Source organism: Hippopotamus amphibius, chromosome 11 (genome assembly GCF_030028045.1).
Source record: "Hippopotamus amphibius kiboko isolate mHipAmp2 chromosome 11, mHipAmp2.hap2, whole genome shotgun sequence".
In the NCBI taxonomy this organism is placed as follows: Eukaryota; Metazoa; Chordata; class Mammalia; order Artiodactyla; family Hippopotamidae; genus Hippopotamus; species Hippopotamus amphibius.
In genome coordinates this window covers 1358494-1377697 of record NC_080196.1, presented here as the reverse complement: position 1 = coordinate 1377697, position 19204 = coordinate 1358494, and the positions used below count along the sequence as shown (strand labels likewise).

General features: G+C 48.4%; 1 protein-coding gene across 3 annotated transcripts in view; it reads left to right on the top strand.

Annotated features, from left to right (window-relative positions):
• The window catches only part of GMDS (GDP-mannose 4,6-dehydratase), a 454717-nt gene that overhangs the window by 95452 nt on the left and 340061 nt on the right, over positions 1-19204 (top strand). For all 3 annotated transcript variants that reach the window (XM_057698406.1, XM_057698405.1, XM_057698407.1), the window contains exons 3-4: positions 4330-4417; positions 5907-6016. In XM_057698406.1, coding sequence (XP_057554389.1) covers positions 4330-4417; positions 5907-6016 — 198 coding nt within the window. The remainder of the gene's footprint in view (positions 1-4329; positions 4418-5906; positions 6017-19204) is intronic.

Below are 19204 nucleotides of genomic sequence, written 5' to 3'. Positions count from 1 at the left end.
AAGGGGCGGGCTTCCTTGGCCGAGGGGCCCGCTCAGCCTTCGTGCTGAGGCTGGTGAGACATGGACCCGGTGGACAGTCCGCTGGAGGGAAGCAGGTTGAGGAGCGGGGCCAGGTCGGCTGGGCAGTGGTGGTGGGGCAGCAGAGGTGGAAGTGAGCCTGTGTGTGCAGGGGACGCAGCACTGTCAGTCAGAGACGCGAAGTGAAGGTGTGAAGAGCTTGGCTAACCTTGGAGCCGAGAGAGACGTTTTTGTAATCCTCGAAAGGGAATCGCGTATATTACAGATTAACTAGTTATGGCTAATTACCTCGTCTGACCACACACCTTAGATTTCTGAAGCTGCGGGCCCTGGTCACCTGATGTGTGCCCTGAAATCCACGCATCTGGTCATGACCTAAGAGAGCAACTTCACATGAAAAAGAAGTAGCGACTCATCCCTGGCCCACGTCTCACGGAGAAGAGACTCTGTTTAAAGGTTTAAAGCTTTTACTGCGGCTCGTTTCCTGAACTTTGCTGAAGCGTAGACATGGGGGGCATATAGATAAAGAGAACGGATCTGTCGTGTGCTCCTTATTTATGGAATGTCGGTGGGGGTCGCCTCGTGATGCGGAAGGCTGAGAATTGTGAGGGCTTGTAGAAAAGCACCCTTTGCAGCTTGTGGGGTCAGTGCTACTCAGTGTTGCAGTGCAGAGGGCACGTCTCTGTACCGTGTCAGCCGCTCGGCAGGGCGGTGAGTGCGGTGACCCCGGGGCTGGACGCCGGCCTGTGTCCTCATCCTTTCCCGCCACTTGCCGGCTCCGCAGCCTCTCTGACACTTATGGGATGTGTGTGCGTGTCCCCAAGGTCACCGTGAAGGTCAGGGAGATGCACGTGGGCAGCGGTCCAGAGGAGCTCTGTGGTCTGTGGGGCTCACTCTTACAGGACAGGCAGGCGGCACAGCACTAGGCGCTGACCAGCTGCGGGATGCGGATTTTGTAGGAGGCCCTTGGTCCAGGCTGTTCCTTTACATCAGGGAAGGGCGGGGTGTGACGTCTCCCAGGCCCTTCTCATCTTCAGGGAGAAAGGAAGACAACAGGAGTGATGCTTCCTGTGAAGGTACCTCTGGTTTCAGGTGCCTTCCTAGCAGATAAGCCAACAATATACTTTTGTATCTATTTTGTACAGAATACAGGGAGAAACCAGAAAAATGAAAGACAAAGCCAAACCCTTTACAAGCTAAACTGCATCTGGGAATATGTGAAAAACCTGTGTTGATTAACTTGGTCACAATGACAGTGCAGCGAATCAGAACGTAGCGTGGAGAGCAGGTAAATCGCAGCGTCCCTTCCAGGAGAGGAGCCATGACAGGGAGCCTCAGGAGAGCAGGAGAGACGGGTGTGAGGACCGTGCAGTGTGCAGTCGTCCCTGGAGGCTGTTTGTCAGAACTGGCGTTCCCGTGCTCCCCTTCTTGGTCTGTGGGTCCTTTTTACTGAGCTGCTGGAAACCCCAGAAGCCTTGGTGCAAAAAGGCAAGGCTCTTTGCAGCTTTCACTCTGAAAGCATCCTGAGTACTGGCATGGCAGACCACGTCCACCCTAACAGGACCACGTGCTGGTGGCATGGTCTCAGGCAGCGTCCTCACCTATAAGGTGGGAGTCACGATGGGAAGGTGGTCGTGAAGGCTGAGTGACTTGATGTCCGTAGGGAACAGCGTCTGAGCACGGTCACTGCCGCGTGCATGCTGGCTGCTGCCGTGACCGACGGCATCTAAACTTTTCAGGAGGCAGATGGCAGTAAACATCCCGGGGAGGCTTCCTTGCCTCCGAGAGAAGTCTAGACACGGAAGAATTTAAAATCCGGTAGTCATAATTTTCTGTCTTCTTGCCTGCAATCAACCAGTCAGTCAGCATGTGTCTGTTGTACGGCCTCATCTGACTCTTGGTTTGGAATCAAACCAACTTTGTTCTGACATTGTGAGAACTTGAAATTTTTCTTTTCATCACTTAGTTAAATGGGACTTGAAATTTGTCAAAAATGCTCACTTCTATTTAACACCTCAGTTTTTCAGAAATTTTGTTTTTGAACTGCTGTGATTCAATAATGATTTTGATTGTTTACAGGGAATCAAATTCAGCTCACTTATCTTTTCACTTTGGTTTCCTAAATTATTTCCTTTTCTCCAAAAACCCTTGTGAAAACAAACAAAAAAATCCTGCCTACATCCCTTTTGTAAAGAAAAAGCTGCTAATCTCAAATTCTTGACGAGATTACCCAGTTTGCACACATTTGGCTTGTCCTACAGTTTGTATTTCACCTGTCTCAGAGGCAGACAGACTCCGCTCTCACTGGTCCTGAGAACAGTACTTGCTACCACAGATGGAGCGTGTGGCCGGCCCATCTTCCCCTGGACACACACACCAAAAGTTGGGAGTGAGGGCAAATTAAAACACAGGGTTTTTTGTTGTTGTTGTTGTATTAAAAAAAGAACCCAAGTTAGTGCTTAGTGCTTTTGGTTATAAGTGTGACAGTAAAGTCCTATGTTATTTGTTTGCTGTGACTGTCAGATGTAATTGTCTGATTTTCATACTGGACCCATCAGTGTCATTGAATATTTTTATCTGTCCTATGTGTTGCTATAAAACGTGTATGTATATAGCATTTCTCTTTGTTGTGGGCTGTTGGGCCATGTAACTTATCCAGAAACCATCAATCAAGAGAAAAAATAGACTAAATCATGTTATTATTATTTTCATTGTCAAGGCTAAATAATGTGTGTTTAGAACGTAAAAATTCCTCTGTATCCAATGAAATAAAGCTCAGCTTCCATCTGAGATCTCTGTATTTTAGAAATAACAGGTGGTAAACACCAGTTTTGATATGTATAAGTATATGTGTGAACATGGTTTTTATTAAACAAAGTTTATAGAGTAGTTGAACTTTACAGTTGACAACTTGAAAAAGTGGAGACCATGAAGTTGAATTGATTTTTAGGCTTAATGTAAGTATTATTTTCCGTAATTTTAAATGAAGTAATGGATATGTATACCTAAATCTCAATTTAATGTTTCCTAGATTTTACTGTTTGCTTCCCGAAGTGTCAACCAAGTTTGTGATGTCCCCGTCTTAAAATATTTTCATGTTTACAGATTTTCTTGGGTTTAGCTCTTTGGGAAAATAGTGTGGTTTTAGCTCTTTGGCTAAAGCGTCTAACCAACAGCATTATTAACTTGTGGGTGTGTTGCATCCTTTGCGGAAGTCAGTTTCTCATGTATGCCATGTAAAATGACGATGACATTTCTTTCTATTTGAAAGAAAATCTTCTGTGCTTGTAATATCCCCCCTGCACTTGGAATATTTGAGTCATGCCAAGGATTAATTTTTGTTCGAAATAGAAAACGATTGAGTTAAAATATAGACGTGTATTCAGCTGCAAACGAAACTACCCAACATTAGAAGGAACCCTTTTAAAATAGGAGAAGGATTGAAACTGCCACCAGCAGAACTGGAACGTGGGCAGCCGATGACATAAGCTGGTATTAGCACTGGCAGCACAAAGGAGGAAGTGAGACCAGGTCTTGAACAATTTCTCTAATGTGTCAGACACAAACAGTCTTTTCTTCAGCTTCGGACAGGTATGCGTTCTGGTCCCAGTGACTTTTTTTTCCCTCACGCTTGTCATGGTTACGTCGAAGACAAAAATTAAAAAAAAAGCCTTCCCTTCATTTGAGTTTCCTTCATGTCTTAAATCTCGTAGGACGTTAAGTCTCGTCCCTGACCTGTGCTGTGTATCTGTCTTAGCTTTTCCACATGGCTGCGGATAGCACTGCTCCCGGGTTCTCTTGCGGACCCCGGGACGTATGTGTTTGAAGAGTCGGTGCCAGATGCCAGGGGCGGAGGCGCCGGGAAGGGCTGGGGGCCCAGAGCCCTCTCCTGCTGCTCTGGGCAGAAGTGCGGTCAAGGCTGTGTGACTGATACGGCCTCGCATGGTCTGTCTTCGGTTTCAAATCGAAGAGATATTTTTGTCAGCATTGGGACTGTACGTGTGTGTGTGTGTTTGGAAAAGGAGGCGTTGAGTATCTACAACGGAGCACTCACTGTGAAGTCACATCAGTATCTGTTACTTTCCTCGAGGTTGGCCGTGAAAACATTGCGGGGGGTGGAGGGGGCTGCCTGTGGGCGGGGCGGGGGGGAGTCAACAGTGGAGCTGCTTCTGCTAACTAAAATAGTGTCTGCACAACAGTTACGTGTTTTTTCATGAAGCTCAACATTAGCAGAGGAGCTTCTGAGTTGCTTATGAATCCTCAGTGTGTGTTTATCATTTCTTCTCATCCTTCCACACGGTGAAAATGCAGGTGCATGGAATTGTACGGCGGTCCAGCTCATTTAATACTGGCCGAATTGAGCATCTGTATAAGAACCCCCAGGCTCATATCGAAGGAAGTAAGTCATTTTCTTTCTCTAAACTCTCTTTCTGTGTAATTTCCTATATTATGATAAGGTATTTTCCAATGTCATTTTTCTCAAAGCCCATCAAATCGCAGTTATTTACCCCTGAGTCACCTGCATCGAGTGCTGTCTGCATGCTTTGCAACCCTTCACGGCCCGCTGCCCTGGGCCGCGGCGTCACCGCGGGTAGGCTGTGATGAGGGCGCCAGTCAGGTGATGCCGCTTGAGAGCCCGGAGCAGACAGCCTTTGATCGCCTGTCTCCAGTCATCCCTGTGCCCTCCAGTCAGATCAGCGCCACGTTCTCAGAGCCCTCCTCTGCTTTTCACGTTTGGTCTAATTTAATCAAGTCAAGCAGTCTTTGTACGTTTATTTAATTTTAAGAATAATTGGTGAGGGCAGGTCCAAAAGCAGATGGCAATCAAGGATGTATTTAAGTTGCTTTACAGGCTGCTGTCAGTCTTCACAGTTGTTCGTTATTTTTGGTAATACAATTGCAGGGAGCTGTAGTTCACATCACACAGTTGTGGTGTTTTCTCATTTGACCTTGAGGTCGTGAATGAGACCATTTGACAGATGAAGGCAGAGAGAGGTTGTGACTTTATCAGGGCCCCACAGCATGCGAAAGCCAGAGCTGTGACGAGGACTCAGGCTGTTTCCCGCCAGCAGGAATGATCCAGGTGGCCCGTACTCACCTCGGGGCCTGAACGTTGGACGTTTCGGTTAGTTGTACAGGTGGTGACGTCATCAGGAAGATGACCTACCAGTACACTTTCCATCTTAATATTTAGTGTGTTCAGTGACTCCTCCTTGAAAATTATCATCATTTTGTGCAAAGTGCGGAAAGGTACTGCCATTGGACCTAGACGTAAATCAACATTACGTAAAAATAATGAAAATACCGAAGTGAGCAGCTCGCCCATCTTCCTGTGTCACCTTGTTACGCTGGTGAAGTCAGTGTGCGGATCTGCTTAGATCTGGGGTCAGAACAAGCTGGTGGCCCTTTAATCAGTCGTATCCACGCCGGGCATGTCCGGGACGGCTTAGTGGCCGATGCTCGTGAAGGACTTGGAAGCTGCTGGGTGCGGGTATCTGAATAGAGCGTCCACCGCTCTCAGGGTGTTACGGGCTTCTTTCAAGAGTATTCACAGTATTTCCAGATTTTCTTTGTCTGAATCTCACTCTTCTGTGACACATCTGACAGCCACCTGGGCGCTGTGAGATGCGCTGATTGTGTAACGTCTGTCATGATATTATGTGTTTCTAAAAAGCTCATCTAAGTTTTTACGAATCCTTTATAGACCCAGCAACAAATGTGAGTCTCTTTCTACTATTTAGTTTCTCTACAGATGACAGTTACAGACTGTCACTCCAGAAGCAATCCGGTTTTCAGTCTTTCCAAATGTACATTTCAGTTTTGCTGTGTTAAAAAATTGGGCCTCTGTCGTTTCCTTCTGTCTAATGGTCTGTGTTTCAACCCTGAAGACATGAAACTGCACTATGGTGACCTCACCGATAGTACCTGCCTGGTAAAGATCATCAACGAAGTGAAGCCGACTGAGATCTATAACCTCGGAGCCCAGAGCCACGTCAAGGTGAGCCATCTGGTTCCGTGCTTTTGCGGGCTCTGTGTCTGAGTTCTGTGTTTTACTTTTGTCTGTTGCGTCTTAATACAACACTGCAACCACTAGTCCTAGTCTTCAAGTTTAGTTCTCGGTATTAGCTTGGGTATTACTGAATCCTGACAGAAATGCTAATACACTTTTTAAAAGTGTATTCTCTGTTACTGAATAACGTAATAAAATCTTGCTGCTGACATTAGAATGAATAAAAGTATTCGTCTACTTGGAATTGATCTTACAGTCACGAAACTTCTGCCATTTGAACTCACATTGTGAATGAAGTATTTTGTTCATATGTTGGAAAATTAAGTCAAAACTTCTATTTTAATATTCAGTTTTGGTAGTGATGATATTGTTGGCTGAGAAAATAGTATTTTTGAGTGCCAAATAGTTTATCACCTCTAGATGTCAAATTAATGGAGTTAACTTTTTCTTGTGAGTAGTAAAAATTATTGGAAGAAAAACTCTCTTTAGCCTCTCATCTCCTCAGTGTGGCACAGCTCGTGGTGGTTTCTTTCCCTTTGTTCAGACGGAGTCTCTGGTGGTCTATCCGCCTCTCCTTAGTTTTTCTTTCTAGAACAAATTGCAGTAAACCTGAGAAGCCAGTCCTCAGGGTTCTAGCAATCTGCTTAATTCAAGTTTTTGTTGCTGTCTTCCCAGTGCTAACTTAGTGAGTGAAATCTGAGGCTGGGGGTGATGCAAGTTCTATTTAGATACTTATTCAATCAGGATAGTTAGTGGAGCTTAGAAATAAAAACAAATAACTCTAAGTTAAAACAGCTCCGCGCCACCCTCCCCCGACCCCTCCCCCCCAACAGGGAACAGAAAACCTATCAGCATTTTTTTTGCTGTGTGATGAGTGAATTTGGCACTCTTACCTTGAAGGTATTTGAGCTAATTTGCTTTTTCTCCACATCCCCAACTTTGGGTGGAATGAAGACTCTGCCTGTTTTATATCTCTGCTAATTTAAGGGAGAAATTATAAACTAGAGCAAATGAAACCAAGAGTAGAACATAGGGAGAGAAGCAAGTGGAGAGCCCAGTCTTGTAACTGATACCAAATTTAAAATCTGAGCGCAACCCTTCACAGTGCATTTTTCTCCAAGATGCTAGCCTTGGAGGACAGCGGCAGACCAGCCCACAGCAGCGCTTCCTATCTGTGCTGCCTCGGAGGCTAGGTTTTCCGCTGCTTAGTCTCTGATGAGTCTATTCTGTATCTAAGCTTACGCTTTGGGCTGTGGAAGGCGTCAGGGCCTTTAGGTTAGAGCAGAGCTATTTTTCTAAGTGATTCTAAATGTATTTTCCATCTGAAAGGGTATTCCCTGTGTGCCGTGCTTTGAGGGGCTGTCCGCCTTTCCTGTCGAGAAGCAGTACCTGTCACTCCAGGAATGAGGACTGTTTCCTGGGCCAAGGCGGTCAGTCCACCTTCCACGTTATCATTTGTCTAGCTGCTTCTTGGCATCTCCAGACAAAATGGAGCGTTTTGGAATGAGTGCTCTGTTACTCAGTTTCCTTTAGATTAAGATGTTTCCTCTGTGACAAGTAGATAGTTTATCACCTCTAGATGTCAGAAACTGGCATGGCGGGAAGATGCAGGAAATTTTATAAAGATTTATTTATGGACGGCCTTCCCTGTCATTTCAGTATTAAAAGAGTCAGTCTTCCCCTTTTTCCGAAATGTTTTTGTAGTTCAGAAAGTGCAGTGTGCTTTCCGTGCTTGCGGGGGTCCTGAGTGTGCCCGCTTATCACCTCAGGGCGGCCCTGCCGTGCACGGAGAGCGCGGGGGAGGGCTGTGTATGTGAGTCTTCTCTGTGTTTATGCTGTGTTCTGCCTGCTCCGCCTGGAGGCCGGTTAATTGGCAGGAATGGTGCTTAACTGACGATGGATTTGGGCTTGTAAGGTGGTTTAGCCCTTCCGTGATGTTTGCGTGCAGGGCAGCGTGGAGGACCCAGGGATGTGTGGAGCCCACCTCCGCCGTGGGGGGTCTCAGCTTTCCCCGGGGGACAGAGGCCGGTGCTGATGACTTTGGGTCTTTAGAGATGGGGTGAGAGAACTTCAGTCCCACGAGGCCCTGCATGGTGCCAGGGAGCAGGTTCAGGGAGGAAGTTCACAGACATCGTTTGTGGGAACGGGGAGCTGAAATCCAGGTCATAATGTTGGTGCAAGACCGAGGGTCAGAAGCGAGAGGCGTGGGACGTGTGCACAGCGTGGCGAGCGTCCTAGCGTCGCCGAGCGAGAGCAGGGAGCTGAGCTGTGTTTGGGCTGCCTCTGGTGTTGGTTGGTTTTTTAATGTTTAATTAACCATTTTTTAAACCGATGTAGTTAATTTACAGTGTTGTGTTAGTTTCAGGTGTACAGCAGACTGATTCAGTTATACACGTATGTGTTCTTTTTCGGATTCTTTTCCATTACCAGTTACTGTAAGACATGGAGCAGAGGCCCCTGTGCTGGGCAGCAGGCTCTTGTCTTCACCTGTTTTATGCACAGCAGCGTGTGCGTGTTAACCCCAGACTCCTCATGCCCGTCCCCTGCCGCCCTGCTGTCCCACGGAGTAGTCGTAGATTTGTTTTCTGTGTCTGTGAGTCCGTTTTTTGTGTGTGGATAAGTTCATTTGTATCGTGTTTTTAGATTCCACATATAAGTGATATCATATATTTGTCTTTTTCTGGCTGTCTTCACGTAATATGACTGCCTCTAGGACCATCCATGTTGCTGCAAGTGTTTCTACAGCAAAGTAAATCAGCGGTGTGTGTACATAGAACCCCCCCTTTTTTTTTGGATTTCCTTCCCATACCATTGTAATTTGATAGGGATTGCATTGAATGTGTAGATTGCCTTGGGTAGTAGAGTCATTTTAACAATATTGATTCTCCCAATCCAAGAGCATGGTATATCTTTCCATCTTTTTGTGTCAGCTTTGATTTCTTTCATCAGTGTCTTATAGTTTTCAGAGGACAGGTCTTTTGCCTCCTTAGGCAGGTTTATTCCTAGGTATTTTATTCTTGTTGATGCAGTGGTAAATGGGAGAGTTTCCTTAATTTCTCTTTCTGGTCTTTCATTGTCAGTGTATAGAGATGCAACAGGTGTGTGTGTGTATTAATTCTGTGTCTTGCAACTTCATGGATTCACTGATGAGCTCCAGTAGTTTTCTGGTGGCGTCTGTAGGATTTTCTATGCATAGCATCATGATATCTGCAAATAGTGATAGTTTTACTTCTTTTCCAATTTGGATTCTTTTTATTTCTTTTTCTTCTCTGATTGCTATGGCTAGGACTTCCAAAACTGTGTTGAATAAAAGTGGTGAGAGTGAGTGTCCTTGTCTTGTTTTTGAACAGGAGACAAATAGATTCAGGGGTGAGTCTAGAGGTGGGGCTTCAGAAGAGTAGGAAGCTGTCGGGTGAAGATGGTGGCAGTAGAAGTGGGAATGGGGAGGATGGAACAGGAAGCCTGTAGGGCTGAGCCTCTGCCGACAAGATGTGGGGCCGGGGAAGTGGGGACGTGCTGCTGCAGGGCCCCGGGGCCAGACGCCTGGTGGTCCTGGTGCTGGAAGCAGGCATTGGAGGAGGGACGCTGAGTCGGGCGGGGTGTGAGAGGCTCCCTCTGGGACGTGTTCTAGCAGCAGTACTCGAAGGACATTCAGGTAAGTCAGTAAAGTATGTGGTGAGGTTTGAGAGAGATTTGGAGTTCAGAGATATAAGTTCAGTCCCGGGAGTTCTTGGGGCTGAAGCCAAGGCAGCAGATGGAAACAGGATGTGGACGAAGATCCTGCCTTGGGGGATGGGGAGCATTTGGGGGGCACGGGTCTCGGGTCACGGGTGACAGGGAAGAAGGCTCGCAGAGGCAGGAGGGTGGAGCTGTGTGAGGAAGTCAGCAGATCAGGCTGGTTCGGGCAGGAGGCAGTGTCCGCGGGCCTTGGGCTTCAGAGGCGTCTGGGGGAGTGAGGACCAAGCAGAGGTCGTGGCCTCTGCTGTTAGGTTAGGTTAGGGATGATCTGTGGCTTTTAGGAAGAGCATCTTAGTGATATGGTGGAGGAGTTAGCCAGTGTGCGGAGGGTTTAAAAGTCAAGGGGTTATGAGGGAAGCGTGAATTGAGTGGATTCTTTCTAGAATTTTCCAGGTGTGAGAAGAGGGCTCCCTTCAGCCTCAGCCTCAGGTGGTGGGCCTTGCCCCAGAGTGTCTGATCTGTGAGGCCGTCCTTCTGCAGAGTGTGCCCAGGGGACAGCGACCGGGCCGGGGGCTTCGCTCGGAGAAGCGCCGCACTGTGTCCGGGTGTCTTGGCTCACCTGTGGATACGTGCACCTGCAGCACGCTCTTCCTTCAGGCATCAGCTGCTGAGTTTGGTGTAACCCCTCGCCAGTCCTTGGCTGTGTGAGCTCGTAAAGCTGAGGGTGGAAGGAATCTAAGAAGAACCTCATATACGTTTATACCCAAATCCTCCACATTCAGAAATCTTCTGAGCAGCGTGTAGTTGGTGAGGATGTGTGCTTCCCGGGCACTGCCAGGCTCCGGAGGAGCGGACGAGGGCAGGCCACGGGCCCAGGAAGGCCCGCGTCCCGTGCCACTCTTCCTTCTGTGAGCTCACGTCGGATGGATTCTTGTGATGGGAAGAGTGGGCCTGGGGAGGGGCGGGGGAGGGGCAGCGGGTGACGACAGACTGCGGGTGATTGGGGACGTCGCTTTGCGCCCCCCCCCAAGACTCTGTGTTGGCCTTTGACTGCCTGCCTGTTCTCCTCGCAGCTTGTTAGGGGGTTAGGATGGAAAGCTCATATTTTGTTTCTTATAACTAATTTCTCAGTAGTAATCAGCTTTGTAGGATTTGTATTCATAGACAGCAGTTTTTAAACAAAAGTGCTTTCTGACAGTGCAATGTTTGTAAGAAGTGAATTAAAATACGTTCCTTCTTATTTGGTTTGGAGCTCTTTTGGAAGAAGTTTCTAATATTAGCACACGTTGTGTTTCTTGTTGAATCTGTGACTTCTAGACTGGGCGTTGTTTGTGTTGGCCTCTCTCTGTGTAGAACAGAGTCTTCTATCACTCTCACTTCCAGTTAATTTGATGTGGGCTATGGTATGCTAAAAGTAAGGAAAATAAAATAATAGGAAGTTGGTCTGGTTTCCTGTAGGAAACCAATGAAGGTGAAATTGGTTCTTGGAATAAACCCACAGCAGTCTGGGAAATACTGACTGAAGACATTTTTCTGAATCATAAACAGAAAAATTATGACTCACAAAGTGTAGGTCACTGAGAGGCTGATTTGATCTTATGTAGGAGGAAGCGAGAGACGACTGAAATGTACTGGTTGTTAGAAGTGGTGAAACCCAGCGTACTGACATCACCCAAGTAGGAACAAGTTATCCAGTGTACACAGTCCTGCCCGTTTTCATGAGGAAATGTTTTAGGAGCCTGCTTTATTGTTCTTTTAAAATTTTTACTGTGTAAATAATATTTTTCAGTAAATTCTGTCTTAAATGTCTTATCTGTTCAACATTCATTACTGTCACGATTTGGGGTTTTTCCACCACTCCTTGAGGTCATGCAGTTGGACGAGATCTTTCTACAGGAAATCTAGCCCAGTGTGACCCGCTGGCCTCACAATGTCATGTTGGAATCGCCTATATTGTTTTTTAAAAATGAAACTGATGCAGTCTTGAAATGTTAGAGCTGAAGGAACTTTAGAAATAATTTAATGTGATTTTCATTTTATAAGTGAAGTTACCTGCTGCTCAAAGTCACACATTTGGTTCCTGGCCAATCCAGGATCGAAACTCGATCTTTAAAGACCATGGAAGAAAATGATGATCTCCCTTAGTGATAATGGTAATAATTCTAAGGTAAGTAGTCCTCACCTTAAGAACTTTCTTTACCCACACGCCTCAGTTTCTTCTTAAGCTTTTTGTTTTTTTCCTTGTGTCTTTTGTGGAGAGGGAAAATCATTCGCTCTTCTTTTTTCTAGTTTTGAGAAGTATTTTCAAATCCCTTCTCAGTGTTCAAGGCCATTATTAAGTCTTTGACTTTCTCTGATGCGAACTGAGTGACTCCATCCGTCTCATTCATTTTCTGACTCTTGAATTATCTTTATTGTTTCCTTTTTGACTCTCTGTCGGCCATTTGTTTGCTTTTGTCCCACGACAGCCAGGAGGCCTACGTGCCCAGAGGTACCTGGGGCAGGCGGCGGCTGTGCGGGACCGGGTGGCAGATCTGAATATGGGAGCAAAAGGGGCCGAGTCTGATTGTCCTCCTGGTGGGACTTCCAGCCCAGGAAACGAGGCAGGAAGCCGATTGTGAGCCAGGCGGCTGGCGGGGTGGCCAGGCACTGCCTCAGCATCCGGAGACGGAGAGGCCAGGGCAGGGAGAGAAGCCGGGAAAGAAGAGGGGCCCCGGGGAGGGGCCAAGCCGTTGAGTCTCCTGAGTGACAGACCTGCCCTCTCCGGCGGCTTTTTCCTGGCTGCTCCCCACCACCCCAGCTTATCTCCTGTTTATGTGGAGGCGGCCCACACCTTGTGGGGCCGCTCTAACCCGGGGGGCCGCGTGCCGTGGGGGGGCCCGCCTTGCGGGCAGGGCAGGTGCGGGGGGGGGGGGGGGGACCTGCGCTTGCTGCCTGCGTGGCCGGGTCCCAGAGCCGCAGAGACGCGCCAGCGTGGCCCCTGCCGCGCAGGTGCAGGCAGGCGGGGCGGCACGAGGCCGTTCTCCTGGGCCTCTGCTCCCTCTTTTCTTTGTTTCGGATCCCGGGGAGCCTGGCGGGGGGTGTGGGAGGAGGCGGCGGCGGTGGGGGCACAGCCGTCGCTGCTGGGGAGGGGCTGTCAGGGCGGCGGCCTCCGCCTGGGTCAGGGGGAGGCCCGCGTCCCACCCGGCGGCCCTGGAGCCCGCTGCGCCCTCGTGCGCGCGGCCGCCTCCCCGTCCACTCTGGCTGCTGCCTCTTCCAGCCTGTGCGCAGCTCACAGGTGCAGAGCGCTGTGCGGAGCGCGGCAGAGCAGAAGCCTGCGTCCCGGGGCCGGAGGCGGGGGGAGGTGCCCGGGGACACGGGGCACAGGCAGGACTCCCCGGGTCAGGCTCCCCAGGACGCAGACCCAGGCCCAGCGCACAGCCCGGCCCGCGCCGCCGGCTTCAGGTCCCGGCCTGCGCACCCGTGGCTCGCGGGTCCGCGGGCGCGCTGCTCCCCGGGGGCCTCTGCGCTGGCGTCACCCTGGTGCTCTGTCCGCACACCCGTGGCCTCCATCCCCCACTGCCGCCCACCTGTGCTCAGGTGTGAGCTCCTCAGCGAGGCCCTCCTGGCGTCCTGTGCCGGGGTCAGCCTCCTGGGAGGGGGCCCGTCGGGGCTGCGGGAGGCGGCGCGGGGCGGCGCGGCCCTCCGAGCCGGGCGCGCTCTGCCAGGTGACTGTCACTGCTGCACGGGAGGGGCTGCCCCCTGCCCCCTGCCCCGCTGCTGCGGCTTCTGCGCGAGAATGTTTTCCTCCTCGAGGTGCCTGTCGTTCCTGCCGCTGAGACGGCCACTTGTCGTGACCCGCGAAGAGGAGACGGGTGTGTGAGACCCTTTGGGTGTCACTGACTGGGCCACAGAGGCCCGAGGTGGACCAGTTCTCCGGAGCGGAGCGCCGGGCGCCGGGGGTGCGGATGGCGGGGCGCGGGCCGCCCAGGGCCCGGTGGGCAGCGTCCCGCGCGCCGTGTGTCCACGGCCAGGGGCCTGGTTACGAGGAGCCCCAGGGGAGCAGTGTCTGCGTAGCCGGACGGTCCCCAGCTCCAGCCGCGCGGGGCTGACGGAAGCCTGGCGGGGCCGCTGTCACGGACTCCACAGGACTGCTGCGTCAGGGTGGCCGCGGCCGTTTCGGTGATGACACTGCGGTGCAGCGCGCAGTGTGTGTGTCGCGTGCCTCTGCTGCGCTGTGCGAGGCTGTCGTCAACAAGCCACGGCTTGATAACTAGAGGAAGTCATTTGTTCCTATTAGCATACTTTAAAAAAAATTGCCAAATCAGTTTACTGTTAATTAACCTGTTTCCTAAGATTTAAAAATAAATTTCTGTTTTAATACTGCAAATACATTTTTGTCCACATTTCAGCATACGTAAATTATAATTCCATGTTAGGTCTCTGAAGATAACGTATTTGGCTTGGTAGATATATAAATTGATATAGGCTTATGTATTTTATGAGGTCAAAATTAATTTTTGTATTTTCATGTATAATTCTCATATGTGCTTAGAGCGACATAAAATCGCTCTAGTGTGTTAGCAAATTGTTAACGTTGAAATTGTGAAGGTACCTCCTGGGCGGAGGGCTTTCCTTGGTAAAGAGCGGTGAGTGCAGCTGTGAGAACCAGGGGATGATCAACGTGTGTTTGCACGTAGACCTGACGTCCACGCGGGCTACATACAGCGTGTCTGTTTCTGGAGAGATGAGCTCCCTGACAGCGGGACAGGGTCGTGGGAAAGGAGCTCCGGCTGGACCGTGACGACCCCCGTGCGCCAGGGAAGTGATGTTTTTCTGCTTTTGTTCTCCAGTCATCCTTTCCTTCGGAGGGGCCTGTGGCCCTTCACCTGTGCGGCTCAGTCTCTGTGATGCTTAATGCACGTGCTACCCTCTTCCGTTTGTAGCAAGGCGAGGCTGCAGCACAAAAGCCTTTTCACGTTAGGATTTAATGTTTGTGCTGATAGTGCATGAACCCCGCTGATGTGAACGCGGCTGACGGGCTCCTGTGGTTCTTAGGAGGACAGGATGCTGGGCATCTCTATCGTCTGCTCCTGCGGGTCCAGCGGGTCGGTGCCCTGTGTGTCCGCCCGGCTCAGATTCTCCTCGGAAGCCTGCTGCAGCTTTGAGCAACTGAATTCAAATCTGGAACCACTTAAAAGTCCTTTCCAGCCCATTAAGAATTCCTGTGAGAGAGACCCCTCTGTGAAAGCTCTGCTCTCCTGTTCAGACGGATTGTCTGTTTTGCTAGCTCTAGGTGGTATTGTCATTTTGATAACTGCTAATAATGTTTGGAATTTTTCTTATGACTAGTGGACCACACAAAGGTATGTTTGTTAGGTTTGGTACTCTTAATTCACTTGCAATAGAGACTTGTTTACTAAATAAAATCCAAAGTATTATGTTAGCTTTGCACAGTTAAGCCAGAATTAATGCAAATAGCTAAATGTACATGTTTATCTTAATATTAGTTTCTAGATGTATCTATAAACACAAATAGTAAACCAGTAGTAAGTCAGTGAAGGTGCTATGAGTGAAACTTTTTGCTTCGGACTTCTAATGATGTATGGAGAACTGTTTCTGGCTTCCCAAGTAGATTAGAATACATAATTTGCATAAATTAAGGTGTGGACATAACTAATAGCTTGTTTAATACCGTAGATAATCTGCCCCCCTCCCCACAGAAAGAGTATGTAAATTTAAGAATTTAAATTTAACCCCTCCTTTAAAACACCAAATAGAGCTTGGTATCAAACAGATTTCTATTTCATCCTTTTAATACAAATGGAATTTATAGAATTCTCTTTGTTAAACTTGGATCCTTGAAGTTGGTATGTATAGTAAGATAAAATGAAACCTTTTATATTTCAGAGAAATTAATGTGTAATATCTTTTTTATATATTTCTACTGTAAATCATTAATTGGATGCCTTACCAGTGCCAGCAAGTAATACATTGTATGAAGGTTTATTTAATTTAGATTTCCATTTTTGGAAAACGTCTCACATCAAGATTAGTAGGTTTCATTATATTACTCTTCTAGTAATGTTCACAAGAAGTGTATGTTGTTTAGGGATGTTAATTAAAAAATCATTCATGATGAATTTAAATCTACTCAGTTAATAAGTAAATATGCATAAAGGCTTGGTTTGGCTTGTAATTAGACGGACTTGGACTGACAGTTCCTTAGAAAGAAAATATTGAATTTTCAGTGATGAGCTCTCTTGTGTGCGGTCCTCGTGTCAGTGATTAGAACGGAGTTTTTGCTGGTGACTGACGGCAGTCGTGCCGTTTCTGTGACTCGCAGGTCGGCGGAGGGGGCACCCAGCGGGCGCTCTTGTTCTGTTTGCTGTATCAGGGTGCAGCCTCTGCCGCGCCTCCTTTCCCCTCCTGCCCCCGTACGTCTCACGGGTGCCAGTTACTTTAACAGTACGAAGTCTTTCAGGAATTCGTAGTGTCGACAAGATAAACCTTTAAGCAGCGTTCTCTAGGATGGTCGACAACCTGAGTAGTCCCAAGTGGGAGTACCAATCTCTGCCTTTACTGAGTAGATTAATTACTGTTAAATGTTTTCGCGGAGGAAAGGTTTTGTTGTTTTGCTGTGTTTTGTTTTGTTTCGGGCTTGTTTTGCCGAAGGTTCTCATTTGGCTCACCCTGGAGTGTTTTTCTTGTTTGTTTGCTTTTTTGACGCTGACGTTTGATGGGACAGTTCAGCGTGACCTGCACCCAGGGAGGGCTGAGGGCTGTGTAGGGCTCCGACGCGTTTTTCTGTCTTCCCTGGAAAGGCTGCATCTGCGCGTTTGACAGAGACTAGGTGATGATTAAACCACAGTATTTCAGTTATTGGTAGTTTAAATAATGGGAGTAGATACTTTTTTTAACCTGGTTTCTTTACATTTAATTTATATGAAATATTATGAAAGTGACCATTTGATCATATCATTTGGCAAGATATTTAGATTGCAGTTTTGCTAGATTATTTTTATTGTAATCATTTAAGTGACTTAAAATGTTAACTTCTTGTTGCTCTTCTTTTTCGATCGTGACTGTGGAAGTGGCCGTATTCACTAAAATCTGTCAGCAGCGATAAGGGAGAAGACTGTTGGTTTTGGTAGATGTGAAATAACGCGTCTTCGGTACTCTTCCAGTTTGGGAAAGTCGCTTCACAGAGGAATAAATGGAAATTCCTGGTAAGCATCTGCACTTTTGCGGGGAAGCAAATTATTCCCGAAGCTTCCCTGTCATGTGTCGGGATCAGAGCCGCGATTCCGCCCGGACCAGGGGCGTTCCGGGGCCGGGGGCGCTGTGCCCTCTCCCGCACGTAGGTGGCAGCAGAGGGCCACCGCCGCGGGCGGCAGCGGGCAGGGGGAGCAGGCGTGAGTGACAGCGGGAACCGGCTTCTATCAGCCCGGCCGCCTGCGTCCTGTAGTTAAACGTAAAATAGGAAAGAAAGCCTCTATTGATAACACAGGCGTGTAGGAGAATGGAGAAGGCTGTGGGAAGCTGTAATACCCTGAATTTCTGGACACGTCCCAGGTGGGAAAGCTTAATCTTTGAAGGTATGTCACCCAGTGCTGTAAGTCGATAGGAATCGGCTAAGATAACACGCACGTCAGAGCGAGCAGGCGGCGGAGGGCCGGGGGCGGCGGGGCAGGAGGGGGGCGGCAGAGACACCGGACACCGTTGCAGCGGCGCGCGATGGCCTGCTGCTTGCGGGGCTGCGGGGCTTGGCCTGGGCGCCGCCTTCCCGGCTAAGCCGGTCACCGGGAGGAAATGTCAGTCCACATTCCATGGGAACCTTTGCTCAAATGCCAGCATTTTAGAAAACCGAGCTGCCGCCTACTGCGGTCTGGACCCCGTGCTGGACTCGCTACTCGACGTACAAGGACAAATAAATTCCTTCAGATCGCGTGTGCAATTAACAGGCCATTTAATGTCTTCATTAACGTTCCCCGATAATGACATCAGCCCCCTAAAAGGTGACAGTCATCACTGTAATTAATATTTAAGACGCGTCTGCTTCTGAGCGCCTCTCTGCGGCTGCCCACACATTTCCAAGGTAGTTTTCAAGTCTCGGATGTGCATTTGGTGAGAGCACAGGCATGAGGATCTAATGAAGGGAAACCGAGTGTTTTAGAAACGTGAGGCGTGGGAGCAGGTCACAGAAGGGGCGTTGGTAGCGCGTCCCAGCCTCTGCCCGGTGTGCGCGTCCCGCGGCTCTCGCGGCCTCTCAGTGACGGTGAGGGGGTTGGGGAGGACGCGTCCCCGCTGCTCCGCTTTCTGCCGGCCGCCCCGGTGCGCTCGGGTCCTGCAGACGGACCTCTGCGTCACACACGCGAGTCCGATGGTGTGTGTAACCCCTTGCTCAGACGCAGCGCCTGGCAAGTCTCTCTTGTGACAGCAACTTATTTCTCACATAATTATTTTCTTAGTAAATTTGATATCTTAACAGCCCCTTCCCTCATTTCTGGGTTCAGAAAATAACACTGACTATAATTCATCTCTCAGAGCTCGCGAAGGCTCCCTCGCCTGTCGCTGTGGCACCGCGGGAAGGGCCGGGGCTGCCAGGGCCGGTCCCACCGCCGAGCGCTGCCCGGGCCTCGCTGCCTGTAGGGAAGCAGAAGACAAATCCCTGCTGCCGCGTGCTGCTTGGGAGTGCTGAAGTGGCCCTGCCCTGTCACACATCAGCAGAAAAAGAAGATACACACGTACACGTGTGTTCTGTTTCTCTGGTTCAGGCAAGCTGTTGTGCTAACTTCAGTGTGTCTGCATAGCTAGGTCTGTGTTGCTCTCATTTTTTAGGAGTGTGGGCTGTGTAAATACAAGAAGTAAGAAAAGTTTGAACGAATCCACATTTGAGTTTGATCCTAAACATGTAATTATTTTATAATTTTGTGAGCTTTCAATTTAATTAATTAAATGGAATTTTATAAGACGAACTTTCACCATCATAACAGTTCTCAAAACCAAAGCCTACGTTGTTTGAATTAGTTACAATTATAGATAAACTTCCTTATAAAACATTATCAAAATATCACATGTATTTGATCTAGATTTAGATAGAAATATTTATCATTTGTCGTAGATTGACATGTGCTGTTTGAGAACAACTTTTAGCCAGAATATAATATGTTTTGCAGGTGCCTGTATACTTTTTCTTTTACATTTTTCGTCCCTCTTTGGTCATCATTAGATTTAGACCATGCCCTTTCTCTTAGTGGGAGAGTACCTTGCAAATTATTTATGTGACCTTTTTCAGAAAAAGGACAATATTGCAACACCACTTCCTCCGACTGCTTGAATTCAAAGGATCATGTCTGGAGCAGGCAAATCTCACAGAAGAACGTTGTTTTCAAACTTTTTTTAACCAGTATCTTAGTTTTCTTCATACTAGCATCAGCACATCAGTTTTCCTTGATAAAACTTTGTGAATATTTTACATAAATAATTAAACGTAGAATAATTTAAAACATTTCAGCT